This window comes from Falco cherrug, chromosome 20 (genome assembly GCF_023634085.1).
Source record: "Falco cherrug isolate bFalChe1 chromosome 20, bFalChe1.pri, whole genome shotgun sequence".
Lineage (NCBI taxonomy): Eukaryota > Metazoa > Chordata > Aves > Falconiformes > Falconidae > Falco > Falco cherrug.
In genome coordinates, this window is record NC_073716.1 from 6,423,539 (window position 1) to 6,443,897 (window position 20,359).

The following is a 20,359-nucleotide window of genomic DNA, read 5'->3' on the forward strand; positions in this document are numbered from 1 at the left end:
CATGCCACACCAGCAATGTGCAGACATGGTATTTTGGGGGAGATCTATCTATCTATCTATCTACCTATCAATCTATCTATCTACCTATCATCTATCTATCTATCATCTATCTATTGATCTATCTATTTCTCCTCCCTGCTCACCCAGGAGCAGGCAGGGAGCCAGGCACCGCTGCCTGTAACCAGGGGGTCACCGCTTTTAGCTGAGGCTGCAGCCCACCAGCACCCACTGGGCTGTGGGGCTGTGAGGCTGTGCTTGCTCCTAGGTCTGTCATTAATCTAATTAGCTCATGGTGGTACTGGCCCTGCAGGTGACCGGGTGCTCCCAGGTGGGAGTTTTTGCGTTTATTTGGGGGGAGTCTGGGGGTTTGGTAAGTGCCAGAGTGAGCAGGGTCCGGGAGGGCAGCCAAGGTTCTGGGGGCAGGATCTGGCCCTACATGGTGGGGCGGGAATCCTCTGAGAGCAGGATCTGGCCCTGCCCACGGGGATCCTGCAGTGGAGATTTTCTGGGGGCAGGATCTGACCCTGCTGCACGCTGGGGTGGGTCTGTGGGTGCAGAAGGTCCCCCCCACCCAACACCCCCGGCACAGGATCCAGTGCTACTTGCAGCACCCGGGGCTGGAGGTTCGCCGGGGTGCAGGATGAAGGCCCCCCCCATGCTGTCCTTACTCCGCGTGCAGGAATGTGACACCCCCCCCCCCCCCCCCCCCATGCTGGGAGACAGGGTGGGGGTGTCACCCGGGTGCAGGATACAGCCCCCTTCCCCCCCGCAGGGAGTGCCCCCCGCCGCCCCCATACCGGTGGGATTCCCCATGTGCAGTGCGCCCCTCTCCTCAGCAGAGGGCGCTCCTTGCTCCCGCCCGCGCTGGCTGAGGGGCGGGGCCGGTGGTGTGCACGCTGCGCGTGCCGCCAGGGGGCGCCGACCGGTGGTCGCCTCGCACCCGCCGGCCCCGCCTCACCTGCGCGCGCGAGGCGGGCACACCCCCCCCCCCCCCCCAAGCCTTCGCCACTTTCCCGCCCCGGCCCGGGGCAGCGCGAACTCAGCCGTTGCCGCCATGGCCGAACAGGAGAGCCTGGAGTTCGGTAAAGCGGATTTCGTGCTGATGGACGCCGTTACGATGCCTGAATTCATGGCAAACCTCCGCCTGCGGTGAGTGCCGTGAGGGGGGGGAACGGGCGGGGAGGTGGTAACCCCCGTTCTCCTCACCTCGGGGGGAAGGGGTTTGTGAGGGGTTTATGAGGGGATTGTGAGGGGATTGTGAAGCCCTGGCTTCCTGGTTGTTCCCCCGTTGCACCCCCGATTAGCTGCCGGCTGTGGGGAGGGGGGGTGGGCTGTGCCGGTTTAGTGAGCTGAACCGGCCCTGCCTGAGCCCGATTGAGGGGCAAACTCTGCACGAAAGAGGGGAATTCTTTGTGAAATGGGGGTAAATCAGGAGGACCAAGTAAATAGGAGGGTGCCCAGGGTGCAGCCAGGGGGCACCGAGCCCCCCTTTGGCTCTGGGGGGTGTGTGTGTTCAGTCACCCCCCTGCAAAACCTCCCTCCTCTCACCAGACCTCATCTGCTTCAGGCTCCACCTCATATGCCTTCCCTCTGACAGGTATCTTGCCTGTGCTGATACGTGTGCAAAGTTAAAAGGGAAAAAACCCGGCAATAAAAGTCACCAAGTCGAAGGTTGCTCGAGCCCCGTAGGAGCCTTACAGCCCTTTACTGGGGCAGCCTTGCTGCGTTAACGTTTTGTGATCTTTATAGTTTTATTGCCCTACTAGACCAGCTTCAGGAAGATCTGCGTTTTCGTCCCGGTTTCCTCTGTGAAGCACAACTAAATCCTGAGCAGCACTGATAGAGGGACAGCTGGTGGGGACCCTAAGTCCATGGTTGCCTTTCACTTTCCATTATAAAAGATTAATGGGAGGTTTTCCTGATAAACTCTTATACCCCTGCTTGTGCAAGGATTTGATAGTTACCAAAGGGAAGCCTTTGGGATAAAACTGTGGATTATTGGCTGCCCCCCCTGCCCAGTTTTGCTTGTACTTTACTGACTGTTCCTCCCCTGCCACTTGTGTTCTGGAGATAGATGAGATCCGTCGCGTGTCAGGCCTGTGCAGTTGTTGGGCGCACCTGAGAGTGGTTCTGGCAATAGCCGAGGGAAGAGCGATGGGCTAAGCTTCCTCAGCTGGCATAAAACTACTGAGGAAGGAGGAAAACCAGCTCTTTGGCAATTGTGGTGTCTCCTCTGGGTGAAATCTAGGTTTTGAGCCGTGGCTGCATCAGCCGCTGAGTGCTCGGGAATACTTTGTGCTAGACACCTGGCTACTGGGGTGTACCTGTCTTCTGTGGTGCTGCAAAGTCAGGGCTCAAATCCTGGTGGTGTGAGGTACAATAACAACTGGCATATTTGATACTATATTTTCTTTTATATTTTGGATTTTTATTTGGATAGGGAGGGCAGTTGTGTTTGAATACTAAGAAAAACAGCATGAACAGTTGAGCTTTGAACATGAGGAAATGTCAGATTCAAAAGAATTTTGCAGTGCCTCTAAAAGCTTTAATTTGTTTCTCATTTGTGCACGGCATGACACTAATTGTATTACAAAGGGCTTGCAAACAAAGTAATTGTAATTAGCAGGAAACATGCATGTAACAGGTTGTTCTTGGGGCTTTTATTCTTTGGTTAATGTGTATTAGAAACTAAATGAAGTATTGTAAACGGATTGTTAGATAAAAAAAAAATCAACTTAGCATGTTGGTTGCATTTAGGAATCAGATTAATTAACTGAGAGATGCCACTGGTAGACTTTGCTAATTTTGTGTGAAAGAGGATGAGCAGAACAAGCTAAAGCTAGCAATTCTTGATCCTTACAGTTGATATGCAGTTTGATTTTGTTTTATTTTTTTCCTGTCATGTTGCATGCTGATTGTGCTGAAGGATGTTGTCTGGACATCCCTGCTGTGTCTAATACGCCATCAAGTGTCCCTTTAACTTCGATACCTTGATCACTGGTACTTGAAACCAGACTTTTCCTTGTGACATCAATTCAAACCACAGTTTCTTTTGCATGAGAAGGCATGTGTTACTTTGGCCGTAATCTGCAGTTTGCAAGCAGAGGTCTGGCTCAAGATTGTCTTGTATCTGTCTGTGCTGTGGGCAGAATAATCTTCTGTTAAAAAAAAAAAAAAAAAGAAAAGAAAAAGAGAACACTGTTAATTTTTTCTAGCCTTGGTGCTGTCATCCCCTGGCTTAAGGCTTGTCTGCACCAGGACGTTTAGGAAAGCTAATCTGAATTTACCAAAAGTGAGGCTTTTCAGTAAAATTGCTATACTCTGCTAAACCCTGTTTGACAGTGCCAGTAGAGCTATGGCCCTGGCCTGCTGACCCAGCTTTGCTGCTGGTGTTGTTACAATTCTCAAGCAACATTTGCTTCTCTTATTTTTACTGCTTTGGAGACAGTAATTAACTCTTGCCTGATGATACATCTTAAACTGTGTCATACCCAAATTACATCCTAGATTTTGACCCGCTCGAGGTTTGATTATGTCACATTGTGTAGATGGCACGAGTTGCCTTGAGCTGAACAGAATGGAGAAATTGTTGCTTCTCCATCATTAACTTCAAGTGGCAGGTTTGTTCAGTTTACACTTGGATGGGCTCCACCCTATTCCATAAATCCAGCTTTCTGCCAGAGCTATTTTTGTTCAGGGTCACTGGCTGACCCAAGATGGGTTGTGCTGGATTTAGTTCCCAAGTGAGCCCAGATGTGGGTGGAATTGAAATCATACCAGTTTTGGTGCATGCAAGGATATTTCCCCAAGGACGTCTCTAGTGGGAAAAAGAGAAATGGTGAAGTTGCACTTTAATACTAGAATTTAGTGGTGTTGACATGGGCTGGATTAGTATGGCAGATGTGTTTGTCAGTGTGAGTACCTGCCCAGGTAGGTGGATGGACGCAATGTCAGTTCACTATCTCGTTTCCCAATCCCTGTGCATCTTGCGTTGTCAATTTGTGGGTTCATGTAGCAATTCAGCAAGGATATCACAGCATTAGTATTTTTTCATGGTGATGTCTTGCAACTGGTTAATAAACTGGCCATATCATGTAGATACTCAAGCAGTCACTGTGCGTTATGTGCTAATTGTAAATAAAAGTCATCCGGTCCTTGAATTCCTTAGTTCTGAGTGGGCTTCGTACCAGTGTCTGGTTGTGATTCTTAGTCATCAGAATAATTAAAAAAAAAACAAACCCAAACCCAAAATAAACAAGCAGGACTATTTGGAACAGTTAGCATGGACTCAGTAGCTAGCTTTGTTTCTTTATAGCAAACCTCTATAGCTTTAACAGATAATTATTCTTTAAGTGCTCCTAAGTGTGAATTATTTTTACCTGCTGAAGCACAAACTGCTCAAATATGGCAGTTTATCTGGCATTCCCTTTAATCGGTTCCCGGTTGACCTTTGTGGGCAGGTTGATTACTGCAGTGATAGTTGGCATTTTAGTTCCTGTCAGAGGACATAAGAGTAATTGAAAGGCTCCTTAAAACTGAATCTTTTTAATGTCAAACAGCTCACGGATCCTCTTGCTGACAGTCAAGGGCCAGTATTTAGCTGTACTCTGAGCGGTACCCACCTGTAATCTAAGGGAGAGCATCCTGCTCTGGACTTGTTAAAACACTTCAATTGCAGCACGAGGTCTTGGCTTAATGTGACTGACTATTCCATAGCAGGTGGAGTGAGATGGTGCTTGTGGGAAGGGAGCAGCGATCTCGCAGGAGTTGCTAATGTTTTGCAGAAATTGTGGCGTAGATGAAACCTGCAGTGTGAACTTTTGAGTAAGAGATACACAAAACTGTACATCACTTCATTTTTCATCACACCATAATGAAAATTTCAAGTGATGGAAGTTATCATTTTTCATTTACTTCCTTGTAAGGAAGAGGGCAAGGTTATTTTTCATAAGTATGAAATATTCTGTTTTATATGTGATTTCTCACATTATCCTGCAAAGACCACTCGTTGTACTATCCTTACAACTAACATTTTTATAAACAAATCAAAACACAGAGCTTTAAAAATCATACATATGGCATGCAAAGAGTTAGCTTGATTTCTTGAATTATCTGTTCTGCAGTCTTAGTGATAATTTCAGGAATAACTTGAGACTAGCTTCTCCTCACAAGGTCTCAAGTGCTTTGCAGGAGAGTGAGATGTGATCCCCTCTGTGCCGGGCAGTGAGATGGTGTGAGGGTCCAGCTGTGGATAAACCCAACACCTCTGAATTGCAGCTGGGGACTGTAAGTGGAAAGCCATGCTGAAGTGCAGGAAAAAAATGCAGCAGACAATTATGTATCACAGCGGCAGCGTAGCGTTTGGGGTAGTTCCATATGAGCTGTGTGCTCAAGGTCTTTTTGTTCTCTCATCTAATTTGTGAGCAGGTGCTATTTGACTCATCTTTTCCTGATTTCTAGCGAGTTGCTTATTATTCATAAGCATTGTGCAAATCCCCTTTGGGGAACTTAATAGATCTTAGTTCTGATTATTAAATAATTCAAAGATGCATGAAAGGAAACTGGTGAAAGCACCTGGTAAGATGTAATGATCGTGAAATGAGTTTTGGGTTGTTTTCTTTTTTTTTTTTTTTCTTCTTTTTTCTTTCATTTCTTTATTTTTTTTTTTTAACTAATTCCGGCATGAAATCTGATGTGGAAGGCTGTACTTGCTGCTCAGATAGTTCCTGGTCATCCCGGCCCACCTGTACCTGAGGATGTGATGGAAAGAACTATAGCTTAATAGTCCGTGCAGTTGCCTCCCTGCACACATTGTGATTTCAAACTTCTTAAAGCAATGCTGGATAAAATCGCAGTTCTGACTTTAGTTTAAAATATGCTCAAGTGGTCTTTACTGTTTCTCAACTATTTCTTACAGTCAAACCCTAACATTTTCAAAGCTATCCTAAATTAAGGCAACAGTTCTAAATTCTTATTTATTGCAGATACTTTTGAAAGAGATCTAGTATTTATTAGGATTAATAATATTTTTGGTATCAAGAATGTATGAAGAAAATGTGTGTTTCCTCTGAGAATTTTCTGTGTTTGCTGCTGAGGCAAGTGTTCACTGTGAAGCATAGGCTGTAGTTCTACAAAAAGGCTGTAGCAAACCAAAACAGAGCTGGGCTTCAAATGCTGCAGAGGGATATCTTGAAGGCATTGTCTTGAGACAGTGGTGTGTAGGCTATGCCTTTTGGACCTCTCAAAAAAAAAAAACCCGAAACATTTTTTCTTCTGGATGATGTGGTGGGTTGAGTTCATAGTATCTGTCGGTCTTAAAAAATGATCTGGTTTGTGTTTTGGACGACTGATATGAGCAGCTGTTGGTCTCTTGGGTTTGCAGCACACTCCTGTGCAGGCAGTTTTGGATACAAGAGGCTGAAGATGGTGCCAAAAATGTACAGACTTTGTAACTGCCCGGGTGACGTGAAGAGAAGCTATAACGCAGTTGTTCACAGCCCCTTTCAGTAGGTGATAACGAAGGGCATTTTTTTTTTTTTCGTGTAAATGCACAGATAGTCACTCATCTTATGGTTCCGAAAGGCAAAACTCTTGTTCTGCATTTTAGTATCCTCTAGACCTGGAGACTGGGTGACTTACCTTCATTTTTGTGTTCCTGGGAGCTCTCCTCAACAGGTCTGGAAAAACGCACACAAGTTCTGGGGTTGACCAAACACTTTAATTTGTTCCTGTTTTCAGAGGATCAGTGTCCCCATGAATACATTAGAAACAAATCTTTCTCAGCAGGGATGTGGATCATTGATGGCACTTAGTTCTTCATCTGTATAGCACCCTTTCTGCTCTTCTGGTGACTTAATCTTACTTAAAGTAAGCGAAGGAGTGCTGTCTATATTGTATTGATGTTTTTACAGCGGCTTTCTTATCTTTTGAGCACCATCTTAAACATTCATATTTTTGGTTGAAGTTGTGGTGGGAGAGGTTTGGCTTCATGCTAGGTAGTAACAGAAATATTATGTGAATGCTTAGTTTCATTCATGCTTTTGGTAATGAAATATTCATGCTTAATAAACAAGCTTTTCATGCCTTTAAGCCATTTTTATTTTCTCATTTTAAATAGGTATGAGTATTTGAATTGTTCATGTGGCATTGAATTAAAATGCTGCTGGGAAGAGTCTGCTTTCTTTTTGGAGAGGGGTGCCTGCCACTGCAGATGTTGCAGGACACTCACTGCTGCTTGGACGGTCAGCAGTTAGGTCTCATCAGGTCTTGGCTTCTTCAGAATTGCTCAGTTTGCAGAGAGCTGTCTTGTGTCAGAATTTGGAATGAATGGAATGAAAATTCCCCTTAGTCCATCAAAAATTGTCTTATGAACTTGGACAAGGTCTAGCTTGATCTTCATAGATGGAAAAGGCCATCAATCTCATTTAAAAAGCAAATCCGAACTAGACAAGTAGCAAAAGGGAGGAGCAAGGCCAGTTTTCTGATTTCTGCAGGGACTTCATGTTCAGCTTATGGAAACTGATAGCTGCTGCAGGTGGGCTCAGTGTTTCCTGACAGTGTTCGTATGAATGAAGCATTGAATGAGATGGTGTCCAGTGTGGAATTTGTTTTGCCTCCATGTGTGCTGAATTTATGTAGTTCCACTGAATCTTCTTTTGCACATCTGCCCTCCCCTGACTTATGAATACCTTCTTTTCTCAGAGTGAAATTTTACAGTAGTCTTTTTATAGCAGTGTGGGTGAGGTAGTGTTTAATAATTTTAACACATGGGTGTTGAATAATATACGAGGCCAGATTTATGAATGAGGTTAGTCTCTCAGGGTAGCTTACCAGCATAAGAGTGTAAATCTAATGCTGTGCACCAGATCTGCTAGTCCTGGCTTGCCAGCTGATGTTGAGCTGCATTTATGGTACTTGTAAGAGCACAGATAACAAAGTTTAATTGTGGGTAGCTAGCAGCAAGTTGGGGAGGGACATTCATGTCACATGGCATCAGGTCTGAAGAGAAAGCACTACAGAATCAGTTTTGTAACCAGAACTATTGCAAATTAGCTCAATAAGGAGCATCTTCTATTACATCTCTTTTTTTAGTATATTATTTTTTTCTGCTGTTTTACGCAGAGTGTGTCAACAAAAGTCAGCTGGTAATTTAGCAATTCCTCAGCAGCCTTTTTGCTTTCGTTCTTGCCTCTTCTCTGCGCTTATTTTGTAGATTCTGATGAAGTAATATGAGTCCTGAAGATCCTCAGTGGGCAATGCATCTGTTTGTGATACTGTAAAGTAGAATCCTGTTCTTGTTTTTGACTACCACACATTTGAGATGGCTTGTATTACCTGCATTGTCTTAATGAAAGTAATTTATCTTCACCTTCTGAATTTCCCTAGTTAAATTTTGACTTTAAGATCTGCCAAATTTTTACAGTAAATATTAGCTTATACTTCCAATGAGTCTCGTGGTCTCCTTTCGTCAAGAGTCCTCTGCTTTGACTTCTGTTCCAAAATCTACCTCTTTAGATGGTTTTACTGATAATACCACTCCACCAACCCCTTGCATTTCTTTCAGATCGAGCAAGCTTTTACACTACCTGAACATTTCCCCTTTAGTCATATTTACTCAAATTCCTTTCACAGTTGCAGATCTCGCTAGATATTTGGTTGTTAGATCATCACTCTCCTTTCTCAGTCCCTGGGTCATGATTGTATCTTTTTATGGAATGAAGACATTCTGAGGTTGCGGGAGAAGGAAAGACATGTCCGAACATAGGTTTGCCTTTAAGTGTTAGATCAGGGAGCTGTGTGTCCTTTTGTAGCAAATACTCATTTCCAGTTCTAAGAAACAGAAATACATTTTCTAAAATATTTGTGTTCCATTGAGGGCTTTTCAGTGAGACCCAATGAGATCTCTGCTCACACTACTGCTGTCAGGTACTGCTGTTTCTGTCTCTGTTAAACAGACCAGGAGAAATAAGTTTCCATTGTGGTGCTTTGAAATGCTAAAAGAACAGTTTGGGTATGAAGCTGCTCTGTGTTTGGGAGTGAAAAAGAGGCATTAGATAAGTTTAACCTGTTGAAAATACTTTTTCTCTTCAAATCTAAACCCTGTTTCTTAGATAACCTCTGTCTTTTGTTAGGAATGAGGTTTTTCTCGTTCCTGGGATTTGTTACAGGTAGTGTTCTCACCTGGTCTGTGTGGGGCCTGGCAGCCACAAGCAGACATGGCACAGCAGACTGCTTCTGTTTGTGAGTAGTGTTTCAGACAGATTACATGCTGTCAGAGCCAGCAGTGAGAAGCTGAGGAAGGAGGAGGGGTATATCATGTAAAGACCTTTTAAATAAAACAGTTAATAATAAGCCAGAGGATGCAGCCCCATCGTCGCAGATGGTCTTGCAGTGCGTTGCTTCTCAGGCTTGTCAGTAGAAGTGTGATGAGTGCTTGGGCCGTAACAAGTCTGTTCTTGCTTTTAATTCTTCATGGTGATGGTACTTTCCATTCTGCCCCTTCTAATTGCAGAGCATTTCTCTTTGCAGGCTTTAATGTTTTCTTTGAACAGCATTGGAGTATTTGTTTCTCACCACTATTGCGTTTTGACCGATTCACCTGTCTGCTGAAGCATTGTGCTGCACGCATTTCCTGGTTGCTGTGATGTTGCTAGCCACCCCTTCTTGATTTAGGAGTTGGCAGTGGCCTGCCCTCTTGCTGCCATTTGCCTGCTCTGACCTGCCAGCCTTGAGATACGTGAAACTTTAGAGAACAGTTAGTGTGCAACCGTTGGGCTGGTCTGATCCAGAGCGTCATTTACAGAAAAATATACTGTTGGGGGTGAAAATACGGCATTAAACCAGTTATGTGGTCCCTAGACAGCTGCTTACTTGCCATGATTTCATTTCTAATCCTTGGATATTTCTTGCTGTACTCCAGGGTGTCAGCTGTTGTCAGGCGCTCTCACTGTCCCTCCAAGAAATGTTGTCCCACCTGACCCTTACTTTCTCCTCTTGCTGACTTCCTATATTTTTATAATTGCAGCTTCCTCTTGGTCATTCTTGGTGACTTCTCTTGCTTTCAGCACCTTCTTTGTACAGGTAAACACCTCTGCCCAGCTTTCCCCCTTGTGAAGTGTCTGCTTACGTCCCTTCAGCTCTCCCAGTGGCAGAGATAGCTTCTCTGATACTGGTGTTGATCTTTTCAGCCTTGCCCAGTGAGTGAGCTGGGGTTCCCTTGGGCTGGAGCAAGCAAGCTCTTCTGGACAGCAATTTGCTTGTTCTGCCTGTACCATCTGACTTGGTCCTTTCAAGGCCTTTGCTTTGAAGCCAAGGGTTATTTCCCCTATAGTATATCAGACCTGAGTTTAAGCTATAACACAGAGCTCAATCTCTTGCCTAGAACCACCTTCGCACTGATTTTTGTGCTTGCTCCTTGTCTTACACCTTGGCAAACCCCCCTTTCCCACATATGCTTGTTAAGTTATCTACAGATTGTTTTTGCTTTCTGTTTTATCTGCTTCGCCTATCTCTTTGCCTCTTTCCTGTTTGACCTCAGAAATACAGCTTATCTCCTTCCAGTGTTTATCAGTTTCTCCTACAGCACTGATCTGTTAACATGTCTGTCTGAGAACTTTCTGACAAGCATTCATGTGCTTTTCCCTCAGTTGCTCCTCTTTTGGTGTGGAAGAAAATCTCCATATAAATTTCAACATAGACACTGCCTCCTCCTTAAATGTCTAATTTATGAAACCTACACAAACTTTGTCATGGTAGGAGGTTTGGTATGCTGCAACCGCTGATTATCGTGTTGATCTGTTCAAGTAGTTTCCTGATTCCATACTGGATCTGTGCCCACTGGAGTTAGTTTCTTGGGTCTGGACAGAGCCTGGCCTGATGCTATCCTGCCTGAGGTTGTTCAGGTAGAGAATAATTTGCTTATAGTATCATGATCTGTTCCCATTTAAGGTTGATGTAACTTAATGGTGGGAAGCCTGAAGGCTCACTACATCCTCCTGGAAATAAAAATTGGAGATTTGTGGCAGGACTTTGTGCATTGTGTGGTATGTGATGTGCTGCAAGAGGTGAATGTTTAGTTTAGGGTAGTGTGTCTAGCTCTGTCCCCAAACAGAATTTTTTAAGTTTGTGGTTTTTTGCTTGCCCCTGCGCTCATGCGATCCTGCATGGTTTATTTAGCTCAAGGCAACTTAAGCACGCTGGAACTTCTGATGACCTTTGAATAAGCCTGCATATTATGGGGCTCCTGTTGAAAAGGTTTTCAGTCTCATTCTGATGTAGAACAGGTGTACATTGCTACTCCTCCAATGAATTATACTTTAGGGCACCACCTGAAAATTTCTGAAAAGGTCCCGTTTTAGTATCTGGCTTCCATTAGAAGCATCAAACTGGTCAGTGCCTTTGTCATTGTGCTGGTGCCCAGGACAAACTCACAATAGGGAAACCAAAGGGGGCTCAAGCAATGTACTACATTGTTCTGTCCAGGAAGCAAAACAGCCAAGGAGTAATGAGAACCTATATTTTAACAGCCTACTGAATGACAGCAAAGGCTGTTCCACAATGAATAGTTAGGAAAAACAAACTAAACAAAAAAATTCTCTTTTCCCACTGTACAGACTGCTTGCTTTCGGGAGAGCTCTTCTGTGGTATATTGAGGTGGTAAAATCTGGTGTGTTGGCCTGCAAAAACTCTGGTGGTTGTAAAAGCCTGTACATCACGGTTATCAAGAGTACAATGAAGCTTTCATATAGCTAGACATCTTTTAGGTGTTTACTGTAAAACTTCGGCTTTTAGTCATATTGCTAAAATTCACCTAAATAGGTTATTTTGTTTACAAGGATGAACTATAAAGTAAGTTTCACCTTCAAAGGAAAAATCCAGCTACTGTTGTTTGAAGGCCTTTCTTCCTGTGCACTGTTTATAAAACAACTGTTTATAAGTTTATATATATAAAGTTTATAAGCTTGTGAGGCTAGAAATAGTGCCTTCCACTTCTTAATACTAGCTTATTTGGCATTTTGTTCCTTCTTGATCATGGGTGTAAAGACCAGGGGAATGAATCAAAGAAGATTGAAAGAGCTGTAAGTACAATTTAAGCCTCCAGAAAAATCCCAGAATACCAGACCCTGAGCACTCGGAGTCTTTAAGTGAACTTGCTTAGAAAAATTGTTGCCCTTGCTACTGCAGGGATTATACTCTTTTGTTTGCTTTTCAAAATATCAGAAAGACACAATGCTGCTTTTCCTTTTGCTTGCAGAGACATAAGTACCCCAGTATTCTTTTAGAGCTGGATGTAAACAGCTCCTTGGAACAGTGGCAATTAAACTTTGTTGAAAAGTGCTTAGCAATGACAAGAAAATGTTATTTCCGAAGGATTTCTGTAGTACTGAGGTGGGGGTTTTTTTGTGTGTTTTTTTCTTTTTCTTTTTTTTTTTTTTTGCAAATGAAAGTCCAAATTTACCACAAAAATGTCCCTGTAACCTCTTATAATTCAGAACATATTACTTGCTTTTCAAAAGCACAGACAAATTACCAGGGAGACTTTCTAAAATAAGACCAAGGGTTAGATACATAACTTTGTGGACAATGATTCTTGATAATAGTATGTTTCCTTTTTTGAGTTTTGCCTATGTCACAGTAAGAAAGTAACTTTGCTTTATGTGGTTTATGTACTGACCTCTTTTAGTTGAAGAGAACACTAACGACATTTGTGTATGCCTGCAGGAATCAGTATATAAAAAGGAGTATATTTGTTTCCCTTTTTTTCCTGTTAAATGTAGCATTTATGTCTCTAACAAAACAAACAATAGAAATCTTGTCTTTGTTCTTAATTTGGTTTTTGGGCTGTACTGCATCCTGGCTTTTAAGGATGCAGACATTCCTAAGCTAGACATCTCCAGTCTCTGGAAGCTAATTCTCTGAACCTTTATTAGTTATACTGAACTTAAACCCCTTTGAGGAAATGCCAAGAAAATGTAGATACGTGTAAACCTTTTTAAACCCGGTATAAAACTATACAAGCTGAACTTGATTGGAAGCAGAAGTCAAGTTGAACAATTTTGAAATAATTGGGAATATTTTGCTTAATTTTTCCAATTAGTTGGTAGAAAACATGTTTTCCATTAAGGGCTTACGTTTTTTGGAGACTTAAAGCCAGGGAGCTGCTTGTTGTCAAAGTGAGTCTTATTTTTAACCAGAACATTTTGGCTGCCTTCTTTCTTTTTAGGTACTGTCACTCCATTCCTGTGGGTAGTGGAGTGGCAACTGATGTATTGCAGGTGTTCCAGAGCTTCACCCTGTTCCAGTGCAGTCTGGATCAGTCCATGGCAAATGGTAGGGCTGTGTTTTGACTCGTGGGGCAGTCAATTCCATGTGTACTTGTCACCCCTGTGTAACTTGATGGCATTAGAGTATGTTGTGTACCTGTATCTGCTAGAGCCTTATACTCCTGTGGGTCTGATGTGCCAGGCCATCGGATCCACAGAGACCAGAAAACCCAGTTGTCCCTCTCCTCCACCTGGCCAGAGGCAGGGTCCCTCTAGTCCTGGCCATAGGATTCTCCTCTCACTGCTTGTAGAAACAGTTTAGAATTCCTTTCCATAGGGTCAGGAGTAAGATCAGCCCTTCCACTCTGTCTGAGGAACTGCCCACTGGAGACTGGAGCAGGAGGACTGGAAGAACCCCCATTTGTGATTGTTTTTCCTTGCAGTTCACATACCAGTGCCTCTAGGGTCGAGGTGTATTTTTCATCCCCCTTCCTTATGTCCTCGCTGTGGTCGTGCAGGTAAAACCACAGGGTACCCCATGGTGTGTACGCTCTATATTCTCTCTTCTGAGTAAAAGGATGCTTACTGTAATAGCTGAGGTACTGGTCCCTACAGGGGAGTAGGACATATTCTCTTTTTGCTGCTGGAACTATTGAAACAAGTTTTTCCCAGTTTTCAGACAGTTTCTCCACAGGTGAGACACAAGTCTGTAGGGAGGAAGAGAATTTTCTTTCTATTGCTGGAGTTGGTGAGCCACTTCATCAGCTGTTGGTGCCTCCTCATCTCTTCCAGTCTTTACTGGCCAGTGCCAGTCAGTCACCCCACCTGCCTGGAGCGACGGATGTTGTGGGGTTTGGATACTGAGTGCTCCTGCCATGAGGAGCAGAGGAGTGTTAGTTAGACTTCCAGCTGGTAGGTAAAGTATGAAAGGCAGGAAAGCATGATGGTGGACACTTATCTTTTAAAAGGTGCTATGTATATCATCCCCTGTCATGCAGGAAACAAGTAGCAATGTAAATTTCAACATTTTCATTTACAAGAATGCCTGATTATTTTTTTCCTGCTTTTCGGTTGGGTTTCTGGATCTTTGATCCTCCCATTGGAGCCAAGGCAGCACCTGCTGCTTGCTCTGTGAAGGAACAATTGAAGCAGTTGGCTTAGAGCAGGTAGATCTTTGCTGTTTTCATGACTTGTCTGAGGTGATGATGTTTTGGGGCTCTGGTCATGCACATAGGTCATGTCAGACTTCAGAGGCCAGCCCAGATTTGTTGCTACTGGAATTGGGGAGAAAACTCTTTAGCTGATCTTGGTCTCCTCCTGTGATTTTTTTTTTTCCATAGTTGATTTGTAACTGGCAATTCAGCTGCTTTGCTATGAGACTGTTTACTGAGGTTAGTGAGTAAACCCTGCACAGATAGACAGATTTATTTCACTTGTTTTATTGTATAGACTAGCTTGGGAGCGGTAAAAATGTATTGTGTAGCAAACATTGTAGTAGAATTGTGAAAACTGTTGAACTGGGTCGTAATCTTTTAAAATGTTAAACTCAATCTGATATGTTTTAACCTTCTGGTTTTCCTGTATTGTCCTTGTATCTAGAAAAATTTAATGTAAGTTAAATACAGTAAATTTAGTTAGTTTTTAAGACATTTTGTAGTGCCTTGACTAAAGGAAAAATTTGCTAGGATTACATTTAGTAATGTATGCTATTAAACTAAAATAAATTGCAGGATGGAACAAATTAACAGGTGCTTACTGAAAGACTGGCTTGGTCAGTAGGTCTGGTTTATGTTGTACTAGCGATGTGGGAAGACTGGAGAGCTCAGACATTCAAGTAGTCAGGGTCAGCTTTGTGGGTTATTTTTATCAAGACACTTTTCTGCCTTTTTGAAGGCTCCTCTGTACCTGTATGTCGGTTATGTGTTAGAAGTCTTGTGCGAGTAGGAATTCCCACACTTTCACATCCTTTGTGCAGTGCCAAAGCATTTTTCACCTCAAGTGCCAAATTCTGGGCTGTCTTGATGAGTATGGTAAGCCCCATAACCAATCTGGGAAAGCTTTCAGGGGAAAAAAAACCCCAACCCTCTTAACCTTTCATATGCAGATGTATTGGCTTGGCTTAGCCCAGAACAGTTTAAGATAAATGAGCAGCAGCCTCTGTTTGTCTTAATGAGGCATGTGATGTAGAAGCTGATAGCACTAATGGCCAGATCCCAAGGAACTGGGAAAATAGGAAAATGGCACAATTGTGCCCACCCATCTGGTCATCACTGGGTGTCCACATGGGTAGTGGGAGCCTTTGAGACTCTCATTTTATCATTCTGTGAGTAATGGAGTGTAATGGATATTTTGCAAACTAAAAATCCCTGTCGCTGAAGACAGCAATTTTTTTGTAGTTTTTACCTGGGTTTGGTATTCTTTGTACTCTCCAGTGTGTGCAATGAATACCAAAAATAGCCCTTCTTTTTTTTTTTTTTTTTTTAATGTGGGGAGGAAATAACATGAAAAAACATCCTATCCCTTATCATGTACGAACTGTCCATCTGTCAGTAAGGACACTCACTGGGTCTAAGTGGTGAGTGAGCAGCACTGACAAATTCAACTCTTTACTGATTTGATTTTTTTGCTTTCTGATGTTTAAGCCTTTGGGATATGCTGTGGTTGCTTTTAAGCTTTTCTTTACAGTGATGAAAGCTAAAAACCTCTTAATAAAGCTGAAGATGGTTGTATTCATTCTACTCTAGGAGGATGTATTTTTAAGAAAAACAATAATTGTCATGAGACCCATGGAATAAATCACGAATGCCAGTTGTGAATATTATTTTTCAGTCTGTAGTCTTGCCTTGTGTTTACCTCCCTGCTCAGTGCTGCTGTTGCTGCCACTGACCTCTTGGGTTGTCCGGCATTAACTTCTGCCATAGAGTTTGCGTACCAAGGATTTTGCCTTTGAAGTCACATCTTTCACTCAGGGTAGAAGAGTGGAGTTGTTTTTAGTCTCCCAGAAATTTTGTGTGAACACAGAGAAGGCACCAACAACAGAAAGCTTTTTTGGAGCAGGTAATGTCAGAATTCACTTTGACAGGATTTTATGTGATGCAAGAACCCAGGGTTTTCACAGGGGATGTCCCTGCCCTTAGGTGCTTTTAAATGCTGATGTCTGGGAATGCCTGAGAACTGATTTGGTTGGAAAAAGGATCTGTTGCTTCTCTCTCAGGATCCCCAAGAGCCTTCCAGGGTGGGAAACTGGTGACACAAGGTGATGCTGGGGGTCCTGGGACTTCTGCTCACTCGGGTTGACAGACCTCCCTTCCTCCCTTCCTCCCTTCCTCCCTTCCTCCCTTCCTCCCTTCCTCCCTTCCTCCCTTCCTCCCTTCCTCCCTTCCTCCCTTCCTCCCTTCCTCCCTTCCTCCCTTCCTCCCTTCCTCCCTTCCTCCCTTCCTCCCTTCCTCCCTTCCTCCCTTCCTCCCTTCCTCCCTTCCTCCCTTCCTCCCTTCCTCCCTTCCTCCCTTCCTCCCTTCCTCCCTTCCTCCCTTCCTCCCTTCCTCCCTTCCTCCCTTCCTCCCTTCCTCCCTTCCTCCCTTCCTCCCTTCCTCCCTTCCTCCCTTCCTCCCTTCCTCCCTTCCTCCCTTCCTCCCTTCCTCCCTTCCTCCCTTCCTCCCTTCCTCCCTTCCTCCCTTCCTCCCTTCCTCCCTTCCTCCCTTCCTCCCTTCCTCCCTTCCTCCCTTCCTCCCTTCCTCCCTTCCTCCCTTCCTCCCTTCCTCCCTTCCTCCCTTCCTCCCTTCCTCCCTTCCTCCCTTCCTCCCTTCCTCCCTTCCTCCCTTCCTCCCTTCCTCCCTTCCTCCCTTCCTCCCTTCCTCCCTTCCTCCCTTCCTCCCTTCCTCCCTTCCTCCCTTCCTCCCTTCCTCCCTTCCTCCCTTCCTCCCTTCCTCCCTTCCTCCCTTCCTCCCTTCCTCCCTTCCTCCCTTCCTCCCTTCCTCCCTTCCTCCCTTCCTCCCTTCCTCCCTTCCTCCCTTCCTCCCTTCCTCCCTTCCTCCCTTCCTCCCTTCCTCCCTTCCTCCCTTCCTCCCTTCCTCCCTTCCTCCCTTCCTCCCTTCCTCCCTTCCTCCCTTCCTCCCTTCCTCCCTTCCTCCCTTCCTCCCTTCCTCCCTTCCTCCCTTCCTCCCTTCCTCCCTTCCTCCCTTCCTCCCTTCCTCCCTTCCTCCCTTCCTCCCTTCCTCCCTTCCTCCCTTCCTCCCTTCCTCCCTTCCTCCCTTCCTCCCTTCCTCCCTTCCTCCCTTCCTCCCTTCCTCCCTTCCTCCCTTCCTCCCTTCCTCCCTTCCTCCCTTCCTCCCTTCCTCCCTTCCTCCCTTCCTCCCTTCCTCCCTTCCTCCCTTCCTCCCTTCCTCCCTTCCTCCCTTCCTCCCTTCCTCCCTTCCTCCCTTCCTCCCTTCCTCCCTTCCTCCCTTCCTCCCTTCCTCCCTTCCTCCCTTCCTCCCTTCCTCCCTTCCTCCCTTCCTCCCTTCCTCCCTTCCTCCCTTCCTCCCTTCCTCCCTTCCTCCCTTCCTCCCTTCCTCCCTTCCTCCCTTCCTCCCTTCCTCCCTTCCTCCCTTCCTCCCTTCCTCCCTTCCTCCCTTCCTCCCTTCCTCCCTTCCTCCCTTCCTCCCTTCCTCCCTTCCTCCCTTCCTCCCTTCCTCCCTTCCTCCCTTCCTCCCTTCCTCCCTTCCTCCCTTCCTCCCTTCCTCCCTTCCTCCCTTCCTCCCTTCCTCCCTTCCTCCCTTCCTCCCTTCCTCCCTTCCTCCCTTCCTCCCTTCCTCCCTTCCTCCCTTCCTCCCTTCCTCCCTTCCTCCCTTCCTCCCTTCCTCCCTTCCTCCCTTCCTCCCTTCCTCCCTTCCTCCCTTCCTCCCTTCCTCCCTTCCTCCCTTCCTCCCTTCCTCCCTTCCTCCCTTCCTCCCTTCCTCCCTTCCTCCCTTCCTCCCTTCCTCCCTTCCTCCCTTCCTCCCTTCCTCCCTTCCTCCCTTCCTCCCTTCCTCCCTTCCTCCCTTCCTCCCTTCCTCCCTTCCTCCCTTCCTCCCTTCCTCCCTTCCTCCCTTCCTCCCTTCCTCCCTTCCTCCCTTCCTCCCTTCCTCCCTTCCTCCCTTCCTCCCTTCCTCCCTTCCTCCCTTCCTCCCTTCCTCCCTTCCTCCCTTCCTCCCTTCCTCCCTTCCTCCCTTCCTCCCTTCCTCCCTTCCTCCCTTCCTCCCTTCCTCCCTTCCTCCCTTCCTCCCTTCCTCCCTTCCTCCCTTCCTCCCTTCCTCCCTTCCTCCCTTCCTCCCTTCCTCCCTTCCTCCCTTCCTCCCTTCCTCCCTTCCTCCCTTCCTCCCTTCCTCCCTTCCTCCCTTCCTCCCTTCCTCCCTTCCTCCCTTCCTCCCTTCCTCCCTTCCTCCCTTCCTCCCTTCCTCCCTTCCTCCCTTCCTCCCTTCCTCCCTTCCTCCCTTCCTCCCTTCCTCCCTTCCTCCCTTCCTCCCTTCCTCCCTTCCTCCCTTCCTCCCTTCCTCCCTTCCTCCCTTCCTCCCTTCCTCCCTTCCTCCCTTCCTCCCTTCCTCCCTTCCTCCCTTCCTCCCTTCCTCCCTTCCTCCCTTCCTCCCTTCCTCCCTTCCTCCCTTCCTCCCTTCCTCCCTTCCTCCCTTCCTCCCTTCCTCCCTTCCTCCCTTCCTCCCTTCCTCCCTTCCTCCCTTCCTCCCTTCCTCCCTTCCTCCCTTCCTCCCTTCCTCCCTTCCTCCCTTCCTCCCTTCCTCCCTTCCTCCCTTCCTCCCTTCCTCCCTTCCTCCCTTCCTCCCTTCCTCCCTTCCTCCCTTCCTCCCTTCCTCCCTTCCTCCCTTCCTCCCTTCCTCCCTTCCTCCCTTCCTCCCTTCCTCCCTTCCTCCCTTCCTCCCTTCCTCCCTTCCTCCCTTCCTCCCTTCCTCCCTTCCTCCCTTCCTCCCTTCCTCCCTTCCTCCCTTCCTCCCTTCCTCCCTTCCTCCCTTCCTCCCTTCCTCCCTTCCTCCCTTCCTCCCTTCCTCCCCACTCGATTCCCACCATCTGCTTGCTGAGCCCTCCTGCTCTGCCTGTCCCATCAGCGAGCTTGTAGAAGGTGTCAATCGAAACCCTTGTTTCTGAGCATATTTGTATTAACTTTTCCTTTCTAGCATAGTTATCTTACATGTTGTCACCCCTCAGAAATGTTCTTAAGGGCCTTTACTGTTGAGCCAGCACTTGACCCTCTGGAAACCACTGAAGTATTGCTTGCGTTACCCTGGAGCGACTCTTTGCTTTGCTGTTACATTCTGTAATTGTGCATGCTATTAATTATTATCTGTTGCTTCTGGATCCTACTGCAGTATTTGTCAGTCTTTTGCTTTTGGATTTCACATTTGCAGAGTGTAACTAGCCATTCTTTGTGTGGCTTGGATTTTTCTTGCTAGATTTGCCTTAAATTACATCATAGAGAAGAAGTTGAAATAGTAATAATAAATCACCTTCTTATTAAGTAGATAGCATCTACTTGTCTTGGTTTGACATGCTTTCTTACCAAGTGTATTCTGGGATCTCATGAAAACTTATTTATTAGATCATACTTGTGAAGATAGCATGTGAGATTGTTCCTCGTATTCCAAATATAACCATCCTGTGATCTTAATCAACATTTGCTTTAAAACTGCCCAGCTGACTTCCCTGACAAATTTGGCCAACACTAGCATTAACATGAAGGTGGCTTTTTTTTTTTTTATTATGGACCTATTTCCTTCTTTTCTATGTGCAGCTGTGACTGTGCTAGGAGAGCAATTTAGGAGTTCCTCCAAAGATGACTCATATTTGACAGATCCACGTATACTAAAAATAGGACATGCTATTACAGGGTGTATTATTTAGGCTACTTAATATTTTAAGCAGTAGTCACTGAACTTTAACTGGTAGCCTTCATCTCTGTGCTTGCTTTTTCTTCCCCCATTTGTCCACCTAAAGACAAACCAACCCCCCAGGTGAAGCTGGAGTGTGTCTCCATTAATATTTTTCTGCTACCCTGCCTCCTGTCTGCCTTGATTTTATAACTGGGAGTGGCAGTTGCCCAAGGTCATCTTTCAGAAAGCAATAATGTGTTA

The 20,359-nt window shown here is 45.6% G+C and overlaps 1 protein-coding gene across 4 annotated transcripts in view; it reads left to right on the forward strand.

Moving 5' to 3' along the window:
* The first annotated feature begins 1,009 nt into the window (after positions 1–1,009).
* Positions 1,010–20,359, forward strand: part of MYO1D (myosin ID) — a 164,554-nt gene continuing 145,204 nt past the window's right edge. For all 4 annotated transcript variants that reach the window (XM_027816336.2, XM_055697442.1, XM_014286482.3 and 1 more), the window contains exon 1: positions 1,010–1,149. In XM_027816336.2, coding sequence (XP_027672137.1) covers positions 1,055–1,149 — 95 coding nt within the window. In that variant the 5' untranslated portion in view covers positions 1,010–1,054. The remainder of the gene's footprint in view (positions 1,150–20,359) is intronic.